The sequence below is a fragment of the Primulina eburnea genome, chromosome 1, assembly GCF_022965805.1.
Source record: "Primulina eburnea isolate SZY01 chromosome 1, ASM2296580v1, whole genome shotgun sequence".
In the NCBI taxonomy this organism is placed as follows: Eukaryota; Viridiplantae; Streptophyta; class Magnoliopsida; order Lamiales; family Gesneriaceae; genus Primulina; species Primulina eburnea.
The window spans coordinates 60,708,054-60,726,270 of NC_133101.1; the positions used below are offsets into that span (position 1 = coordinate 60,708,054).

At 38.1% G+C, this 18,217-nt stretch overlaps 1 protein-coding gene across 3 annotated transcripts; it reads left to right on the forward strand.

The window, feature by feature from the left end:
• Positions 1-710: 710 nt before the first annotated feature.
• On the forward strand, positions 711-17,689 carry LOC140836616 (uncharacterized). Of its 3 annotated transcripts, none has more exons than XM_073202280.1 (3): positions 711-1,147; positions 1,260-1,615; positions 17,114-17,689. In XM_073202280.1, the coding sequence occupies exons 2-3, from the start codon at positions 1,336-1,338 to the stop codon at positions 17,482-17,484; spliced, it is 651 nt and encodes a 216-aa protein (XP_073058381.1). In that variant the 5' UTR covers positions 711-1,147; positions 1,260-1,335; the 3' UTR covers positions 17,485-17,689. The 3 variants fall into 3 exon arrangements, with proteins under 3 accessions (XP_073058381.1, XP_073058389.1, XP_073058372.1); XM_073202288.1 differs by having other exon boundaries at positions 1,278-1,615; XM_073202271.1 differs by having other exon boundaries at positions 711-1,615.
• The last annotated feature ends 528 nt before the right edge of the window (positions 17,690-18,217 follow it).

Genomic DNA, 18,217 nt, shown 5'->3' on the forward strand with positions numbered 1-18,217 from the left:
TAATCATATCGATATTCACAATAAAAAATAATACTCTTAGTATAAAAATTAATACTTTTTCATGGATGACCCAAATAATAGATTCGTCTCACAAATATGACATGTGGGACCGTCTCACATAAGTTTTTGCTATATAAATAATAAAAGAGTATCTATCCCTGATGTCTCGGAAATAACCCGGATCATCTTTGGAGTTAAGTAGAGTAATATATCAGGAGCTTGGGGCTACCGGAAGACGAACAGTTCGAGTAAAGATAGTGTTCTTTTATAAATCATCATTGAGTATGCAACAATCAAGGAAGACGATTAGATCAGCATATATTCATACAAGTTTGAGCTCTCAAACTAATACGGTTCCCAATGCTCCCAGGGAAAAATATAACATGACTCGATAAAACACTTACCCAGCTCACTCGATTTAACAATTTTTCATCGATTCTAAATAATATATAATCGAAAAAAATGTTCAAGAAATTAAGTTAAAATAATGATTTTTCTTCGGACACAAAAAACACATTATTTATCCCTAACAGAACAGTGTTCCACTCAAATGTAGTAATATTTGGTGTTTATCTTTGAAGATAAAACAAGCAAATATGTTGAATATAGAAAATTTGGGACTAATCATACAAGCCACCTTCAAAATTCACTCGTGTCCGAATGCGTGTACTCGTGTGTATTATATTTCCCTTAAACTAAGACTTCATTCAGGTACTATGAAAGAACTCTGCAACTATTTTGACTGCTACCACGCGCCCCTTTTCTACTTTTTTATGGTAATCCTCTGTCCTCTGTAAAGCATAATCATCCCACTAATCCCCAAAAAACCTCGCCATTAATCAGGCTTCAGCGAGTAATAGTACCTTCAACGAAACAAAGATAGAGGGAGGGGGGAAAGGATGAATGGGAGTTGGTTAAATAAGTTCTTATTTCGTTAGCAGCTAATTTTTACAGATCTGTGGTTTCGACCCCTCACATTATTCTTAAACCGCAGTTTGAGAAATGGGTTCCTGACCTCTACCAAAAATCAGGCGATATTCTTCTGTTAGAAGTGGCTATAGAGCTTAAAAGATTCTTTCTTTACAGAAGCTTCTGCACTGTGTTCTCCAAGATTCAATTTTGACTAAACTGTAGCTTGAATTTGGTGGTATGCTGATTTCTAAAACAAAAGTGCTTGTCGAGAAAATTAAATTTTCTTACTTTTATGTTCATCTCTCGAAGATGTCTGAAAATATGAAATGGGATTTATTTATTGACAGTTTGTGTATGTTCTCCAGTTAAGAAATTTAAACTGATCAAGTGCTGAAGAAAAGGTGTATTCTTCTCGTGGCAAAAATGATTCCGTTGTTCTTTCTGGTTGTGTGTTCGGAGGGTTTGGTGGCATTCCTTTTGACGGTGAAGATTGGGCCACTCAGGGAACTGGTAATGAAGGGTTTGGATCAAGTGAAAATGAGAAGGGCTACTGTTTTAACCATTGCTGGTACTATATTTGTTATCCTCTTATCAAACTTATTTAGCATACTCAAGATTCAGAATAAGGGGGTGAAGCATGGAACAATGACGCCAATGGATCAAGTACTTTGGAGGACCAACTTGTTAGAGGCTACTCTGATGGGTATGGTCATTATTTTTTTGGTGAAAAATGCCCAATACGGTTACTTATTGTGATTCTTGATTTTTGAGTATGTGCAAGCATATTGTTTTACTTCATTTCCCCTAAAATGTTTGTCTATTTGAAGTTAGGCATATGGATATTATGCTCTTTAATACAAATGTCGCTTGTGATTTCTAGGTATTGATATTGTTTCCTGAAATGTTCTGCTCAATGCTCATTTGCTCCTTCTTTTCTGGTACATTTTATAGCAATTTGTGGTTGTCTAGGTGTTTCATTGATGCTTTGATTTCTCAGAGATTAGCAGATTAATGTTCATATAAAATTTGTTTAATGTGATAGACTTTCAGTTGAAGGATGGATATGAGGAAAACTTTTTATGTTCTTATTGCTTTGTATAATTGTATGTTCATTTATCAATTTTGTAATATCCATTTATTTTGTAGTCTGTCAAAGCTGTTTTCATATTTTAACTTTCCCATGCATAATCTATCATTTCCTTCTTTATCCAACTCCGGTATACCTGCATCTGGAAATTACAATAGATAAAGAAAATAGAGAGGTTAAGGACTCAGTGAGAATTAAATAATAATCAATATATTTAACATAATGATATAATAGACAATAGGGCGAGCATCCGACTATGCACAAAATAGAAAATATGATTAGCAAGAATAACAAGCCAAGTGAACTAATATTTCCGGACCAAAGTCACATTGTTCAATGGACTCAATCTCCAGACCAAAGTTCGTTGTCCAGGGTTCCGTCTTGGTCAATCATTTTTTCATCCAAACATTCGTTGATTAACCAAGACCTTATTTGGTGAAAGTTCGATAAGAATCACACTTAGTGTGATAATATTACAATGAGAACTTTTCAGTGAAGCATTCCATCATTATACGATAACAGTAATGAGTAAATTAAGTAGAATAAATTTGACTATGATGCGATCAAGATGATAGATTCGATCGGTAAGAAGGATATAAATCATATAATCATGATTGATGATTTATTATGATAGAAGGAATGACCATCGAAGTGATGCATCAACGAGATTAAGAGATACAATAATTATGCACAAGCACAAGAAATCAATAAAACATGGCAAATATCATTTAATAAAATATCATATCATAATTTCCAGGCCAACTGCCAAAATTATAGGAAGAACGGTAAAAGTAAATTCCTCACCTTAGTAACTTACTATAGATGAGTGTGAGAATCCGAATTTCAAGCCAATCCTATTGACCAAGGTGATTAACATTATTATAGTATAATACTTCCTAATTCATTTTTAATATAGACTATCCCCAATCCTATAGACTATCCCCAAAATTAGAGGTCTACGACAGGGAGATCCGTTGTCACCATTTTTGTTCAATATGGTGGTTGATGTTTTGGGCAGTTTGATTGACATAGCAAAGGAGGTGAATTTAATCAAAGGTTTTCAGGTGGGCCGAGAGAAGGTGGATGTCTCACATATACAATTCGCGGACGACTCACTATTTTTCGTTCAAGAAAAAGTGCATCTAGATTTTCTGGTTCAAATTTTGGGGTCGTTTTGTGCTATGTCAGGACTTAAGATCAATTGGGATAAAAGTGCATTGTTGGGTTTAGGTCAAGATGAGGTTGAAGAGGAGCAGATTGTTGCAATGTTGGGTTGCCGAAGGGAAACATGGCCTATCACTTACTTGGGAGTTCCTTTAGGAGGCAATCCCTCGAAGCTTTCGTTTTGGGAACCAATTTTGAACAGGATTAACAGGAAATTGGCAACGTGGAAAAAAGGTTTTTTGTCCAAAGGGGGAAGACTCACTTTGATTGCTGCGGTGTTAAATTCATTGCCTATTTATTTTATGTCACTTTTCAAAGTGCCGAAAGGAGTAGCGGCTAAGATGGAACAAATGATGCGAAATTTTCTGTGGGATGGCAGCGAAGGTGAATCACACTGTCATTTGGTGAGGTGGAAACAGGTCTGTAAACCGAAAGAGATTGGAGGATTGGGGATAGGAAACATTTGCTTGAGGAACAAATCGCTTTTGGGAAAATGGTGGTGGAGGTTTGGGGCTGAAAACGAACCGTTGTGGAAGAGAATAATAAGGAGTAAATATGGGTTACAAGAAAATGGTTGGGATGCGGGGTTGGCGTTGAATGTTACGTTTAAAAGTCCGTGGAAATTTATTTCAAGCATTTACCCGACTTATCACAGACTAGTGAGATTAGTGGTTAGAGGAGGAACTAATATCAGATTTTGGGAGGATATTTGGTGGGGGGATGTAGCTTTTCGGGATTTATTTCCGTCTTTATATCTTATTAGCTCAGCTCGTAACTTGCAAATATCTTATTTATTTGCTTTCGACAGTGTGTCAAACGATTATTCATGGGATTTTCATTTTCGTAGGCTCCTTTCAGAAGATGAACTTGTTCAGATGTCTTCGTTGTTAGGTATTTTAGACATGGTCAGGATTGTCGAAGGGGTGGAGGATTTTAGAGTGTGGGAGGGGGATCCGTCGGGGAGGTTTTCGGTAAAGTCTTTTTACTATTCCTTTTTTCAATCAATTAATGATGTCCAACCCTTCGCTTTTTATAACTTCATTTGGAAGACTCCCATTCCATCAAAAATTCAGATTTTTTCTTGGTCTGCAATTCTTGGTAAGTTGCCTACATCAGAGTTGATGCAAAAGAGATGGCCTAATTGTGCTCTTTCTCCGAATTGGTGTGTTTTGTGCCGTAACGAGGTGGAAACACAGGACCATTTGCTGATACACTGTAATTTTGCTACCCAATTGTGGTCAAGAGCTTTGAAGGAGTTGAAATTCATGTGGGTTACACCGAAGACAACAGCTGATCTCTTCAACACTGATCTCGGACATCCGGTTGGAAAAAGAGGAAAAAATTTTTGGCGAGTGGTCATCCATGGTGTATGCTGGGGGATTTGGCTACAGAGAAATGCAAGAATATTTCAAGATTTGGAGGAGGATGCACAAGACTGCTGGGAGAAAACCAGATTCAAGATAGTGAGTTGGATTGGGATTAGTAAAGTTTTTAATGGTTTATCAATATTTGATCTAACGAGGGATCTCTCTTATGTGTATTGCTAGAGATTAGTCTTTCATTTCATCTTAGTGGACCACTAGTCCACTTTCTGTAATTCAAAAACAACTTTTTACTAATATAAATTAAGTTTCCTATCAAAAAAAAAAAATAAGCATATAGAAAATCCTTGGACTCGTCTTATGTCTTAGTAAAAGTATGTACTTTAAATATTCATAATAATTTACAAAATATTATACCAAAAGTAACATCATAATTTTTATTTACTTCATATTTTATTTTTATAAATACGAATATATTACTCACAAACATAACAAAATAGCTTGTAAGTCCAAAAATTATAAAACTTCAAAGCTACTTCTAGTGATATATTTTTAAAGTATTGAAGACTAGAAACATGTATAAAAAGATTCAAACGATCATACAAGTATCATATAATATCCGAAAATCATAAGTTTAACATTTAAAAATTTATAGTAAATGAAATACTCATCCAAAATTTACAAAACTTGCACAACATCCTAGAATAATATAGAGCATGCTTCGAAAAATGTATTTTTCATTTTTCGCAGGTGCGTGCGATTCCGGCGGCCCGTGGCCGGCGTCCGGCCACCACGCGCGGCCAATTTTTTTCCAGCAAACTTAAAATACGATTTCCTATAACTCTTATGTTATAAGCTTTCTGAAATTCCCAGCCGAAACGTGCCAGAAAGGAAAAACTAGTAAAACTCACACCCCGACCTCGGCTGTCGGAAAACACTATTTCCGAGGCCGATTCCGGGAAACCAAAGACATGAATGAGAATTATGACATACAATGAACAACTTTCGTGTTTAAACTAAGGAGAAATACGGACAGCAAAGTTACGGAAATTGAGAGTGAAAACAGTATCTAAAAAGTGAGTTTTCCGGCACTATTTCCTTCCCGGGCTGTGGTGGTTTATGAATTTTGACAAAAAATCGGCTGCTAATTTTTCGACACCTCCTTCTCTGATAGCTTTCTGGGTAAGTAGAGAGTTTTGAGGAATTTTCTAGAATTTCTGGAGGAGTTTGAAGTATAGAAATGTATTTTTTTCCTATTTTCTCAACTATTAAAAAGCCCCATTCTCACACCACTCAAACCCTACTGTAGACCAGCCCTTAAAACTCGAAATTAGGCTAAGAAACTCTTGAAATTCATCAAGTGAATGGCTTCTTTTATAGGCAAGAAGCAAGCCTTTCCTCCAATCCATGTTGGACATCTTCCGATTGCCGGTCGGGCAAGAAGGAAGGTGGAGTGTTGGTTAAGCAAGTATGATGATGATGATACCTCCCTATGCATGTATGTATGAGTAGCTAAAAATATATGTAAATATTTGACTTAGTTATTTCATTTTATTTTATTTTTAATAAATAAATAAATAAAAATTATTAGTAATATATAATAATTAAATATATACCTAAATATTTGACTTAGTTGTCTAATATCATCTTCTTTCTCCCAAGTGGATTCCTCAATGTTTTGGTTCCTCCAGAGTACTTTGACGAGTTGAACTTGTCTATTGCGAAGTTCTTTGATTCTCTAGTCAAGTATTCGAACAGGTTGTTCTTCGTATGTCAAATCTCCTTCTAGGGTTAAATGTGCCGGGTCCTCTATGGGTGTTGAGTCAGTGAAGCATTTTCTTAATTGGGATACATGAAACACGTTATGTATTCCAGATAGTGTCTTAGACAGCTGGAGTTGGTAGGCTGCAGGTCCTATTCTTTTCAGAATTTCAAAGGGCCTACGAATTGAGGTTGTAACTTTCTTTTTTTCCCTGCCCTTCGGATTTCTTTCCTGGGAGATATTTTGAGGAGCACTTGATCTCCCACATCAAATACTAAGTCCTTTCTTCTTTTGTCAGCATAGCTCTTTTGTCGACTTTGATCTGATTGTATCCTTTGCTTGATAACTTGTACTTTATCAATTGCCTCTTGTATAATATCTGGTTTTATGGAACGAGTTTTCCCATCTTTGGTGCACCGCCATTTTTTGTCCATATAAAGCTTCATAAGGAGCCATTTGAATTGTAGCCTGGTAGCTATTATTATATGCAAATTCTATAAGGGGTAGATGATTTCCCCAGCTGTCTCCAAAATCTAAAATACAGGTGCGGAGCATATCTTCCAAGGTCTGGATAGTTCTTTCAGATTGTCCGTCTGTCTCAGGGTGAGATGATGTGCTGAAATTCAACTTTGTCCCAAGGCATTCCTGAAGCTTTTTCGGGTATCCCATGCAAACGAATGATTTCTTTTTGGTATGATTTCTTTTTGGTATAGACCAGCTAGTTTTTCCACTCCATATTTACTACTCACTGGAATGAAGTGAACGGATTTTGTTAAACGGCCCACCACGACCCAGATACTATCAAAGCCTCCTTTCATAAGAGGTAACCCTAACACAAAATCCATGGTTACATGATCCCATTTTCACTTAGGAATGGGGAGAGGGTGTAAAAGCCCTGATGGTCTTTGATGTTCTGCCTTCACCATTTGACATGTAAGGCATTTCCTTACGAAATCTGCAACATCTCGTTTCATGCCTTTCCACCAAAAGTTTTGTTTTATGTCTTGGTATATTTTGGCTCCTCCAGGATGGTTGGTGAATCGAGATCTATGAGTTTCTTCCAAAACTTCCTCTTTTAATGAGACGGGTACATAAATCTGTTTACGATAGCAAAATATACCCTAAGGGTTGGTGGTGAAATCAAAATCTTGCCCTCCTTTGGTCTCTTTTAGCTTAATTACATCGGGATCAATTTCCCCACTTTGCTTGCTTTTGGTGTTGAATTCTGGTTCGACTCTTAGTCCCGACTTGGTTAGTTTCTCTAACTCCAAGATGGGCTATACCGGCTCTACTTAAAGCATCTGCCACCACGTTGGCCTTCCCTGGATGGTATAGTATAGAGTAATCATAATCTTCTAGGAATTCCATCCACCGATATTGCCTCATATTTAACTTCTTTTGATTAAATAAATACTTCAAAATTTTATGGTCAATATAAATGCCAAAGGTCGCACTGTATAAATAATGCCGCCATTTTTCTAGGGCAAATACTATTGCACCCAACTCCAAATCATGAGTCGGATAGTTATTCTTATGAATCTTTAACTTCCTTGAAGCATAGGCAACGACCTTCCCATTTTGCATCAATACACAGCCCAGTCCTTCTTTGGAAGCATCAGTGTAAACCGTGAACCCTTCTGTTCCTTCTGGTAGTTTCTCTAACTCCAAGATGGGCTATACTGGCTCTACTTAAAGCATCTGCCACCACGTTGGCCTTCCCTGGATGGTATAGTATAGAGTAATCATAATCTTCTAGGAATTGCATCCACCGATATTGCCTCATATTTAACTTCTTTTGAGTAAATAAATACTTCAAAATTTTATGGTCAGTATAAATGCCAAAGGTCGCACTGTATAAATAATGTCGCCATTTTTCTAGGGCAAATACTATTGCACCAAACTCCAAATCATGAGTCGGATAGTTATTCTCATGAATCTTTAACTTCCTTGAAGCATAGGCAACGACCTTCCCATTTTGCATCAATACACAGCCCAGTCCTTCTTTGGAAGCATTAGTGTAAACCGTGAACCCTTCTGTTCCTTCTGGTAGGGTTAAGACTGGGGCGCTAGTAAGCATCTTTTTTAGTACCTGAAAGCTTTCTTCACACCTTTGGTTCTATTGGAACATATTATCTTTGCGAGTAAGTTGGGTTAGTGGAGCTGAAATTTTTGCAAAGTCTTGGATGAATCTTCGATAGTATCTTGCTAGGCCAAGAAAGCTTTGAACTTCAGTTACATTGCATGGTTGCTTCCACTGCATTATTGCATCTATCTTAGTAGGATCTACTTCAAGACCATTCCCGAAAATTATGTGGCCCAAGAATGTCACCTTATCCAACCAGAACTCACATTTGCTTAGCTTAACATACAATTGATTTTCTTTTAGTGTTTGGAGTAATGTCCTAAGATGTGCATGCTCTTCTTTGCTTTTGGAGTAAACAATGATGTCGTCAATGAAAATGACTACGAATTTGTCTAAATAGGGTTGGAAGACTCGATGCATTAGATCCATGAAAGTAGCTGGCGCATTTGTCAATCCGAACGGCATCACTAAAAATTCGTAGTGACCATACCGAGTGTTAAAAACAGTCTTGGGTATATCCTCTTGTCGGATCCCCAGCTGATAGTATCCTTGCCTTAGGTCCAACTTCGAATAAACTTTGGATCCTTGAAGAGCATCGAACAGTTCGTCAATACGTGGTAGTGGATACTTGTTCTTTATAGTGACATTATTTAGATCTCGATAATCGATGCATAGTCTTAAGGTGCCATCTTTCTTTTTCACAAATAACACCGGGGCTCCCCAAGGTGATGAGTTGGGTTGTATGTATTTTCTGTTAACAAGCTGTTGTAATTGGATCTTTAATTCTACCGGTGCCATTCGGTATGGGGCTTGGACTTGGGCATAGCTCCGGGTGATAGCTTGATGGAGAACTCAATCTCTCTTTGCAGAGGCAAGGAATTTATTTCTTCCGGAAAAACCTCGGGAAAGTTTTGAACAACAGAGATTTCAGTTACCTTAAGTTGATCATGTGACTTATTGATTAGATAAGCTAGAAATCCCTTCCCTCCTATTTTAATGATAGCCTGAGCTTCTTTGGCAACTATCGGTCTTACGGGAAAAGACTCCACCTTGTGGTTTCCAAATTTCGCATTTCCCAAATTTGAGAGTTTTACTTTTTTGGAATAACAATCTAATTGCGCTTGGTGTCTAAACAACCGGTACATCCCTAAAATGACATCGTAACCTTGTATAGGGAGCTCAATTAAATCAGCTATATATGTTTTCCCATCAATTTCTAGAGGACAGTCTTTGTAAAGAACTTCACTAAGTAACTTATCTCCCATGGTGAACTAACTTCCAGGATATATGGTAGCTTTACAGATGGTGTCTCTAAATGGTGAACAAAAGTGCTAGAAACAAAGGAGTGTGTGACTCCAGGATCAAATAAAACTTTTCCTGTTTTTGAAAGCAGAAGAATTGTTGTACCTTCAACTACAGCAGTGGGATCGATATCGTCTTCATTTCCTGTGAGTGCAAAAACTCTGGCTGGAATATTCCGTTTTGAGCAGTTGGAGCTGGTAAAGGCCGAAATTTTTGTGGACATTCTTGAATACGGTGTTGATCACTTCCACAAACCAATCATTTCCCATTCTTTCTCCAGCATTTGTCTTCATTGTGATTGGCTAACCCACAATATTCGCATATTTGCTTGTTAGTTCCTTCTCGAAAATTTTGTTTTGATGGTCCTTCTTTCTTGCCAGGCTGAATCTCGTTTCCATATCTCCTCTTCTTTTGGTTATTTTCGGGGAAATTGGGGTTACGGGATCTTTTTTCTTCTTCTTCTTCTCTCTTAAGGAGTGTTTTGATTTCTCATTCCACTCGTAGAGTCTGGTTGACTACGATATTATAATCGGTCACTTCAGAGGATAACGATGACCAGCGGATTTCTAGTTTTAACTTTTCTATTAACTTTCTCGTCTTACTCGGTTCGTCTTCCATGAATTGAGGGGCATAGAGGATTAAGCGTTGAAACTCAGCCTCGTACTGAGCTACTGTCATAGATCCTTGAACCAGGTCCATAAACTCCATTTCTCGAGCGTTTCGCACAACTTGGGTGATATATTTTCCTTCGAATTCTCTTGTGAAGTTCTCCCATGTCTTGGGAGTATTATTTCGGCTCCACTGATGATCTATGACTCTCCACCAGTTGTATGCAGCATCCTCGAATTGGTAAGAAGATAGATTTATTTTCTGTTCATCAAAGTAGTTATGAACAGATATTCTTGATCTTTGTCAGCCAAGACTCAGCTTGGGTCGCATCCGGGGTCCCTTGGAACCTAGGAGGATTGAATCGAAGGAAACTTTCGAAGATCCGATCACCCGCATCCTGGTTCTTTGTGGATTCTGGCAGTATTGAAAGAATTGTTGCATCATCTCGAGCATGTGGCGAGGATTAGGTTCTTTCTTGTGGTATGTGTTCCTCTCTATGCTGATGATTTTGATATTCTTGGCTCCTTGCTTGGTTGCTTCCATTTGAAGATGCCATCGATCTGCTATAATGGGAATATTATCAGAATATAAGAACTTGGGCAATAAAACTTCTAAGCTAATCAATAACACATACAATCTTGTAATTATCATACCACAAAAGTAGTCATCATTTATAGAGAAAACTGATAACTACTAGATAAATTATCATCAAGTCATAAAAGTTATACCACATCAAATCTTTCTACTACGGCCTATTTAATCGAGATATCATCAATTGTGCAAAACAAAATGGGGTGATTTTTTTTTTCTAAAAATAAAAACAATACTACTAATAGCCATATTCTGGTAATACTCCTCAGCGCTAACAGTCGACTCGGCTTCGGATGCGTCCTCATCGTCTGATATCTATATGATAACTTCGTCACCAACATTTCCCAACAGAGGTAAAGGGTCCTCTCCCCAAATAGGCCCTAACTGTGCTATCAATGGTGGCTCATCAGGTAACTCCTCTGGGTCAGACTCATACTCGGGGTCTGTCAGCCAAGCACCCTCCTCTAAAGCTAATGACAAGGGAGGCAACTCGGGCTCCAAGACTAGCGGCTCCATAGGTGGAATAACGGGTGGATCAACTGGTAGATCAATGACTAGGTCAGCTGATGGATCAACTAATGGAATGACTGGTGGCTCAGCTGCTGGGTAGGAATGGTACTAGGTCCTGCGCCATCTCGAAGGCTGGTGAGTTCTGCTAACACGTACTCTAACCTATAGATGGCGTATTCGAACATGGTACGACCCTGTGTAGGTAAATAATCAAAATGAATCTCGGAAAAATACTCTGCTCTCTGAAGGGCCTCAGCTCTCGATCAAAAAACCCATGCATCTCAGATAGACTCGTGATCATCCTATCTCTCTCGTATACTTCTTGCCCCATGACTCCCCTGTAGGCTGGAATCTGTCTCTCCCAGGCATCCTCTCAGTATGAGGGACAAAAATCAGGAGTCCCTAGCGTGTCATTGTGCCGCCTGTAAATGGCCAGCTGGTTTCGTAAGTCTTGATTCTCCCATGTCAAACGAAAAATCTCCTCTTCAAAAAGAGCTCGGTCAATCAATCTGGCGGGGCTCTCACCCTATCTCGATCCTCAGCAATCTCTAGGGTGACATGGTCAGGATAATGGGCTAAATGCTGAGGCCCAGGGTGAAAGTCAGGGTCGGGGAATCTGTACGAATATAAATAGTGTCTAAACGACCTCCCTTGCTACTTGTAGAGTCAGACATCATGTGATAAATAAATAAAATTATGGAAACAATTATTAGTGATGAGCAGATATTAGAAAAATTATAACTAATTGTATTTTACATTTCTAGGTAATCTATCCTAGCATGTTTGGCTCTGATACCACCTCTGTGACACCCCAACTCAGGACTTAGCCCTCAAGAAATGCCAACTTACCTAAGTATATCTCGTGCGGAAATAGTCCTTTGAAGTATTATAGACAGTAAAAAAAATCTACTAAACTTTATTAACGGAAGCGAATCAAACAAAGCACCGGTAAATTTCGATGGAGTTATTACAAGACCAAACTAAAAACATAACAAAAAAGATTTATTATAAATATTTCAGGCAACCACTGCTAGATCATTCACGACATTTCCTTATTTATCCAATTCCGGTATACCTGCCTTTGGAAATTATAATAGATAGAGAAAATAGAGAGGTTAAGTCTTTAAGGACTCAGTGAGAATTAAATAATAATCAATATGATGTATTATAATAGATAGAGAAAATAGAGAGGTTAAGTCTTTAAGGACTCAGTGAGAATTAAATAATAATCAATATGATGTTAAATTTAACAGAATGATATAATAGACAATCAGGCGAGCATCCGACTATGCACAAGATAGAAAATATGATTTGCAAGGATGTCTGACTCTACCAGTAGCCAGGGAGGTCGTTTCGACACTATCTATGTTCGTACAGATTCCCCGACCCTGACTTTCACCCCTGGGCCTCAGCATTTAGCTCATTATCCTGACCATGTCATCTTACAGATTGCTGAGGATCGAGATAGGGTGAGAGCCGCCAGAGTGACTGACCGAGCTCTTTTTGAAGAGGAGATTTTTCGTTTGACCCGGGAGAATCAAGGCTTACAAAACCAGCTGGCCATTTACAGGTGGTACAATGACACGCTAGGGGCTCCTGATTTTTGTCCCTCATTCTGAGAGGATGCCTGAGAGAGACAGATTCCAGTCTATAGGGGAGTCATGGGGCAAGAAGTACACGAGAGAGATAGGATGATCATGAGTCTATCTGAGATGCATGGGTTTTTTGATCGAGAGCTGAGGGCCCTTTAGAGAGCAGAGTATTTTTCCAAGATTCATTTTGATTATTTACCTACACAGGGTCGTACCATGTTCGAATACGCCATCTATAGGTTAGAGTACGTGTTAGCAGAACTCACCAGCCTTTGAGATGGCGCAGGACCTAGTACCATTCCTACCCAGCACATAGCAGCTGAGCCACCAGTCATTCCATTAGTTTATCCATCAGCTGACCTAGTCATTGATCCACCCGTTATTCCACCTATGGAGCCGCTAGTCTTGGAGCCCGAGTTACCTCCCTTGCCATTAGCTTTAGAGGATGGTGCTTGGCTGACAGACCCCGAGTATGAGTCCGACCCAGAGGAGTTTCCTGATGAGCCGTCATTGATAGCACAGTTAGGGCTTTTTTGGGGAGAGGACCCTTTACCTCTGTTTGGAAATGTTGGTGACGAAGTTATCATAGAGATATCAGACGATGATGACGCATCCGAAGCCGAGTCGACTGTTAGCGCTGAGGAGTATTACCAGACTATGACTATTAGTAGTATTGTTTTTATTTTTAGAAAAAAAAAAATCAACCCATTTTGTTTTGCACAATTGATGATATCTCGTTTAAATAGACCGTAGTAGAAAGATTTGATGTGGTATAACTTTTATGACTTGATGATAATTTCTTTAGTAGTTAACAGTTTTCTCTATAAATGATGACTACTTTTGTGGTATGATAATTACAAGATTGTATGTGTTATTGATTAGCTTAGAAGTTTTATTGCCCAAGTTCTTATATTCTGAGAATATCCCCATTATAGCAAATCGATGGCATCTTCAAATGGAAGCAACCAAGCAAGGAGCCAAGAATATCAAAATCATCAGCACAGAGAGGAACACATACCACAAGAATAACCTAATCCTCGCCACATGCTCGAGATGATGCAACAATTCTTTCAATACTGCCAGAATCCACAAAGAAACCAGGATGCGGTGATCGGATCTTCGAACGTTTCCTTCGATTCAATCCTCCTAGGTTCCAAGGGACCCCGGATGCAACCCAAGCTGAGTCTTGGCTGACGAAGATCAAGAATATCTGTTCATAACTACTCTGATGACCAGAAAATAAATCTATCTGCTTACCAATTCGAGGATGCTGCATACAACTGGTGGAGAGTCATAGATCATCAGTGGAGCCGAAATAATACTCCCAGGACATGGGAGAACTTCACTAGAGAATTCGAAGGAAAAAATATATCACCCAAGTTGTGCGAAACACTCGAGAAATGGAGTTTATGGACCTGGTTCAAGGATCTATGACAGTAGCTCAGTACGAGGCTGAGTTTCAACGCTTAATCCACTATGCCCCTCAATTCATGGAAGACGAACCGAGTAAGACGAGAAAGTTAATAGAAAAGTTAAAACTAGAAATCCGCTGGTCATCGCTATCCTCTGAAGTGACCGATTATAATATCGTAGTCAACCAGACTCTACGAGTGGAATCAGAAATCAAAACACTCCTTAAGAGAGAAGAAGAAGAAAAAAGATCCCGTAACCCCAATTTCCCTGAAAATAACCAAAAGAAGAGGAGATATGGAAACGAGATTCAGCATGGCAAGAAAAAAGGACCATCAAAACAAAATTTTCGAGAAGGAACTAACAAGCAAAGATGCGGATACTATGGGTTAGCTAATCACAATGAAGACAAATGCTGAAGAAAGAATGGGAAATGCTTGGTTTGTGGAAGTAATCAACACCGTATTCAAGAATGTCCACAAAAATCTCGGCCTTTACCAGCTCCAACTGCTCAAAACGGAAGATTCTAGCCAGAGTTTTTGCACTCACATGAAATGAAGACGATATCGATCCCACTGCTGTAGTTGAAGGTACAACAATTCTTCTGCTTTCAAAAACTGGAAAAATTTTATTTGATCCTGGAGTCACACACTCCTTTGTTTCTAGCACTTTTGTTCACCATTTAGAGACACCATCTGTAAAGCTACCATATATCCTGGAAGTTAGTTCACCAATGGGAGATAAGTTATTAGTGAAGGTTTTTACAAAGACTGTCCTCTAGAAATTGATGGGGAAACATATATGGCTGATTTAATTGAGATCCCTATACAAGATACCCAAGACTGATTTTAACACTCGGTATGGTCACTACGAATTTTTAGTGATGCCGTTCGGATTGACAAATGCGCTAGCTACTTTCATGGATCTGATGCACCGAGTCTTCCAACCCTATTTAGACAAATTCGTAGTCATTTTCATTGACGACATCTTTGTTTACTCCAAAAGCAAGGAAGAGCATGCACATCATCTTAGGACAGTACTCCGAACACTAAAAGAAAATCAATTGTATGCTAAGCTCAGCAAATGTGAGTTCTGGTTGGATAAAGTGACATTCTTGGGCCACATAATTTCAAGGAATGGTCTTGAATTAGATCTTACTAAGATAGATTCAATAATGTAGTGGAAGCAACCATGCAATGTAACTGAAGTTCGAAGCTTTCTTGGCCTAGCAGGATACTATCGAAGATTCATCCAAGACTTTGCAAAAATTTCAGCTCTACTGACCACTTACTCGCAAAGATAATATGTTCCAATGGAACCAAATGTGTGAAGAAAGCTTTCAGGTACTAAAAAAGATGCTTACTAGCGCCCCAGTCTTAACCCTACCAGAAGGAACAGAAGGGTTCACGGTTTACACTGATGCTTCCAAAGAAGAATTGGGCTTGTGTATTGATGCAAAATGGGAAGGTCGTTGCCTATGCTTCAAGGAAGTTGAAGATTCATGAGAATAACCTATCCGACTCATGATTTGGAGTTGGGTGCAATAGTATTTGCTTTGTATGGCGACTCCTCTTTTTAGAAGGCTAAAACTCTCTTAGGACAGATCAATGAGCTAAAATCACTTTATATTTTTATATTGATGACTTTAATCCCCTGTCGACATACTTTTCTTTGTGGTATGTTTGCTTTTTCTAGTCTTGTAATTTCCGAACTTGCATAACTTGTAGAAGTGACATGGCAACGACTGCATGAAGTTTGCCAACTCATTGTTGACAGAGTCTTTTAAAATGAATGAAGAAACATTAGCTGCTGCAGTGCATTGTTCTTTCTTATTTCTCGATGCTCTTTTCTATATGTCATTGAATATTTGCGTTCAATGGCTATATACTTGTAAGAGAACACAATCCGTTTTTTGGTTATTCGAAAATTTGCTTTGCAGTTGTCGTAGGAATAAACTTGATTTAACATTAATCTTCAGATACAGAATCTAGTGGCCAAGGATAAAGTATATCCTTGATAGGTGATGGATTCTGCTAGAGATTGTTTCACATGTATCTCTGTAAACTTATTTTAATCCTTCCACAAATTGAAGTGGGACGTCGTTATTACCCAAGCAAAGGATGAAAGGGTTGAGGAAGGGGTGTGTACCAACCCCTCAACTACCATGCTCAATCTTTTTCAGTAGGTTACAGTAGGGCTTGAATTTATTGCTAGAAATATGTCATCTTGCTTCGTTTTTCACGTGAAGCCTTTCAAAGTTCAACCATGTCTTATGGTTATGAACCTCGTGTCAACATCTGGGCGACATCAACTGCAGTATTTTTCTAATTTAAACCTTCATCCCTCGTAGTAGAATAGAAATTGACATCCATTGATCTAACTGTATTTTGTTTGACTTCCATGGATATGACACCAGTTCCTGAGGTTGAGAATCTTTCCTTATTCTGCAAAGTGAAATATTGTCGCATATATCTTTTATTTCTCTTGCAGTTCCATTTTTTAAGTAGGCATAGAACTAGTCCAACACATATTTGGCATTTCCTTTACTGATCATACCAAATTATATGATGTTTATATTCAATTTCTAAACTAAATGTATTTTATTGGATTAAAATTAAAATGCATATGCATTAGTTGGAACTAGAAGTTAATTCTTGTACAAGTAAAATCTCGAGAGACATCAGATTGGCCATTTTCATGAACTTCTATTTCTCTTCTCATTTCCATCCTTTACATCTGTGTTGTTTCAATTCGGTACTCATCTTGCAGGATTTTCTCTCTTCCTTGGATTTTTAATCGACCGTATGCATCATTACATGCAAAAATTGATCAAGCTAAGGGGCAGCACTGGAGTTTCAAAACAAGAAGTTGATAGACTCGAAAAAGAAAAATTACAGCTCAAGGAAAAAGAAGAGAGAGCTTCTAGCGAAGTGAAGCGCCTGCAGAAAGAAGTATCTAGCTTGACCGAAAATATAAAGAAGCTTAAGTTGGAGTCTACAGAAAAAGATAAGAAAGTTGAAACTGCAGAAAGTTATGTTACTGCCCTTCAGAAACAAGCTGCAGATTTACTCCTAGAATATGATCGTCTTTTGGAAGATAACCAAAATCTTCAGAATCAACCTCTTGGCTACCGGAATTGACAAAAATCATAACAATGAGTTGAAAATATATTTGGTAGCAGGAAATTTAGATTGACAGACTTTTCTGGTTGGAAGAGGGACATCGAATGTCGTGTCTATTTATCAAACGTTGGGCACGATATTTTCATTTGTTTTGGTTTTTCCGTTTGGAGAATGAGGATATAATCGATCGTGGAATGACAACTGGCTTACATGTTTTGCAATATATTGGTTTTCCTAGAGAAACTTGAATCTGGGCTACTGCTCGTCTTCTTTTTCGAATTGATTCGTAAAATGTTATTCGTGGAATAGGAGGCACGGTTGTTGATTAACCATTAGACTACATGCACACTCTTTTTCATCCTACACGGGTTGATTTTACTGCTGTCCTGGTCATATATTTAGTTATAGTGGCACTATTTAATCTCTTACTATATTATTAGACTTGAATAGTCTATAAAAGCTGTTGTTTTTGGTGTTGCGATGAGTTTTCTTAAATTTTTCATTATACCCCCATACCACTCTTGTTTCATCTCGTACTAAAAGAAACTTCCCCTCTCAGTCTCATTCTACGTATAGACAACTTCACGAGTCCGTGTGATATGAACTGATACTTGTCCAATTAATTTTCTCATACAACTATTTATTTATTATGACAGATTTCGTGTAATGATTTTTCATTTAGTAGCAGAATAGTTCGATGACTTACTGTTTAGGTGTATCATTTTTGTATACATAGTTTACTTCGAAATTT

What these genes read in the sequence shown, in the direction of transcription:
- LOC140836616 (XM_073202271.1), top strand. Translation starts at nt 1,336, where the DNA reads ATGATTCCGTTGTTCTTTCTGGTTGTGTGTTCGGAGGGTTTGGTGGCA. An exon ending in GTTAGAGGCTACTCTGATGG is followed by an intron (nt 1,616 to 17,113) that starts GTATGGTCATTA and finishes CTCATCTTGCAG; the next exon opens with GATTTTCTCTCTTCCTTGGA.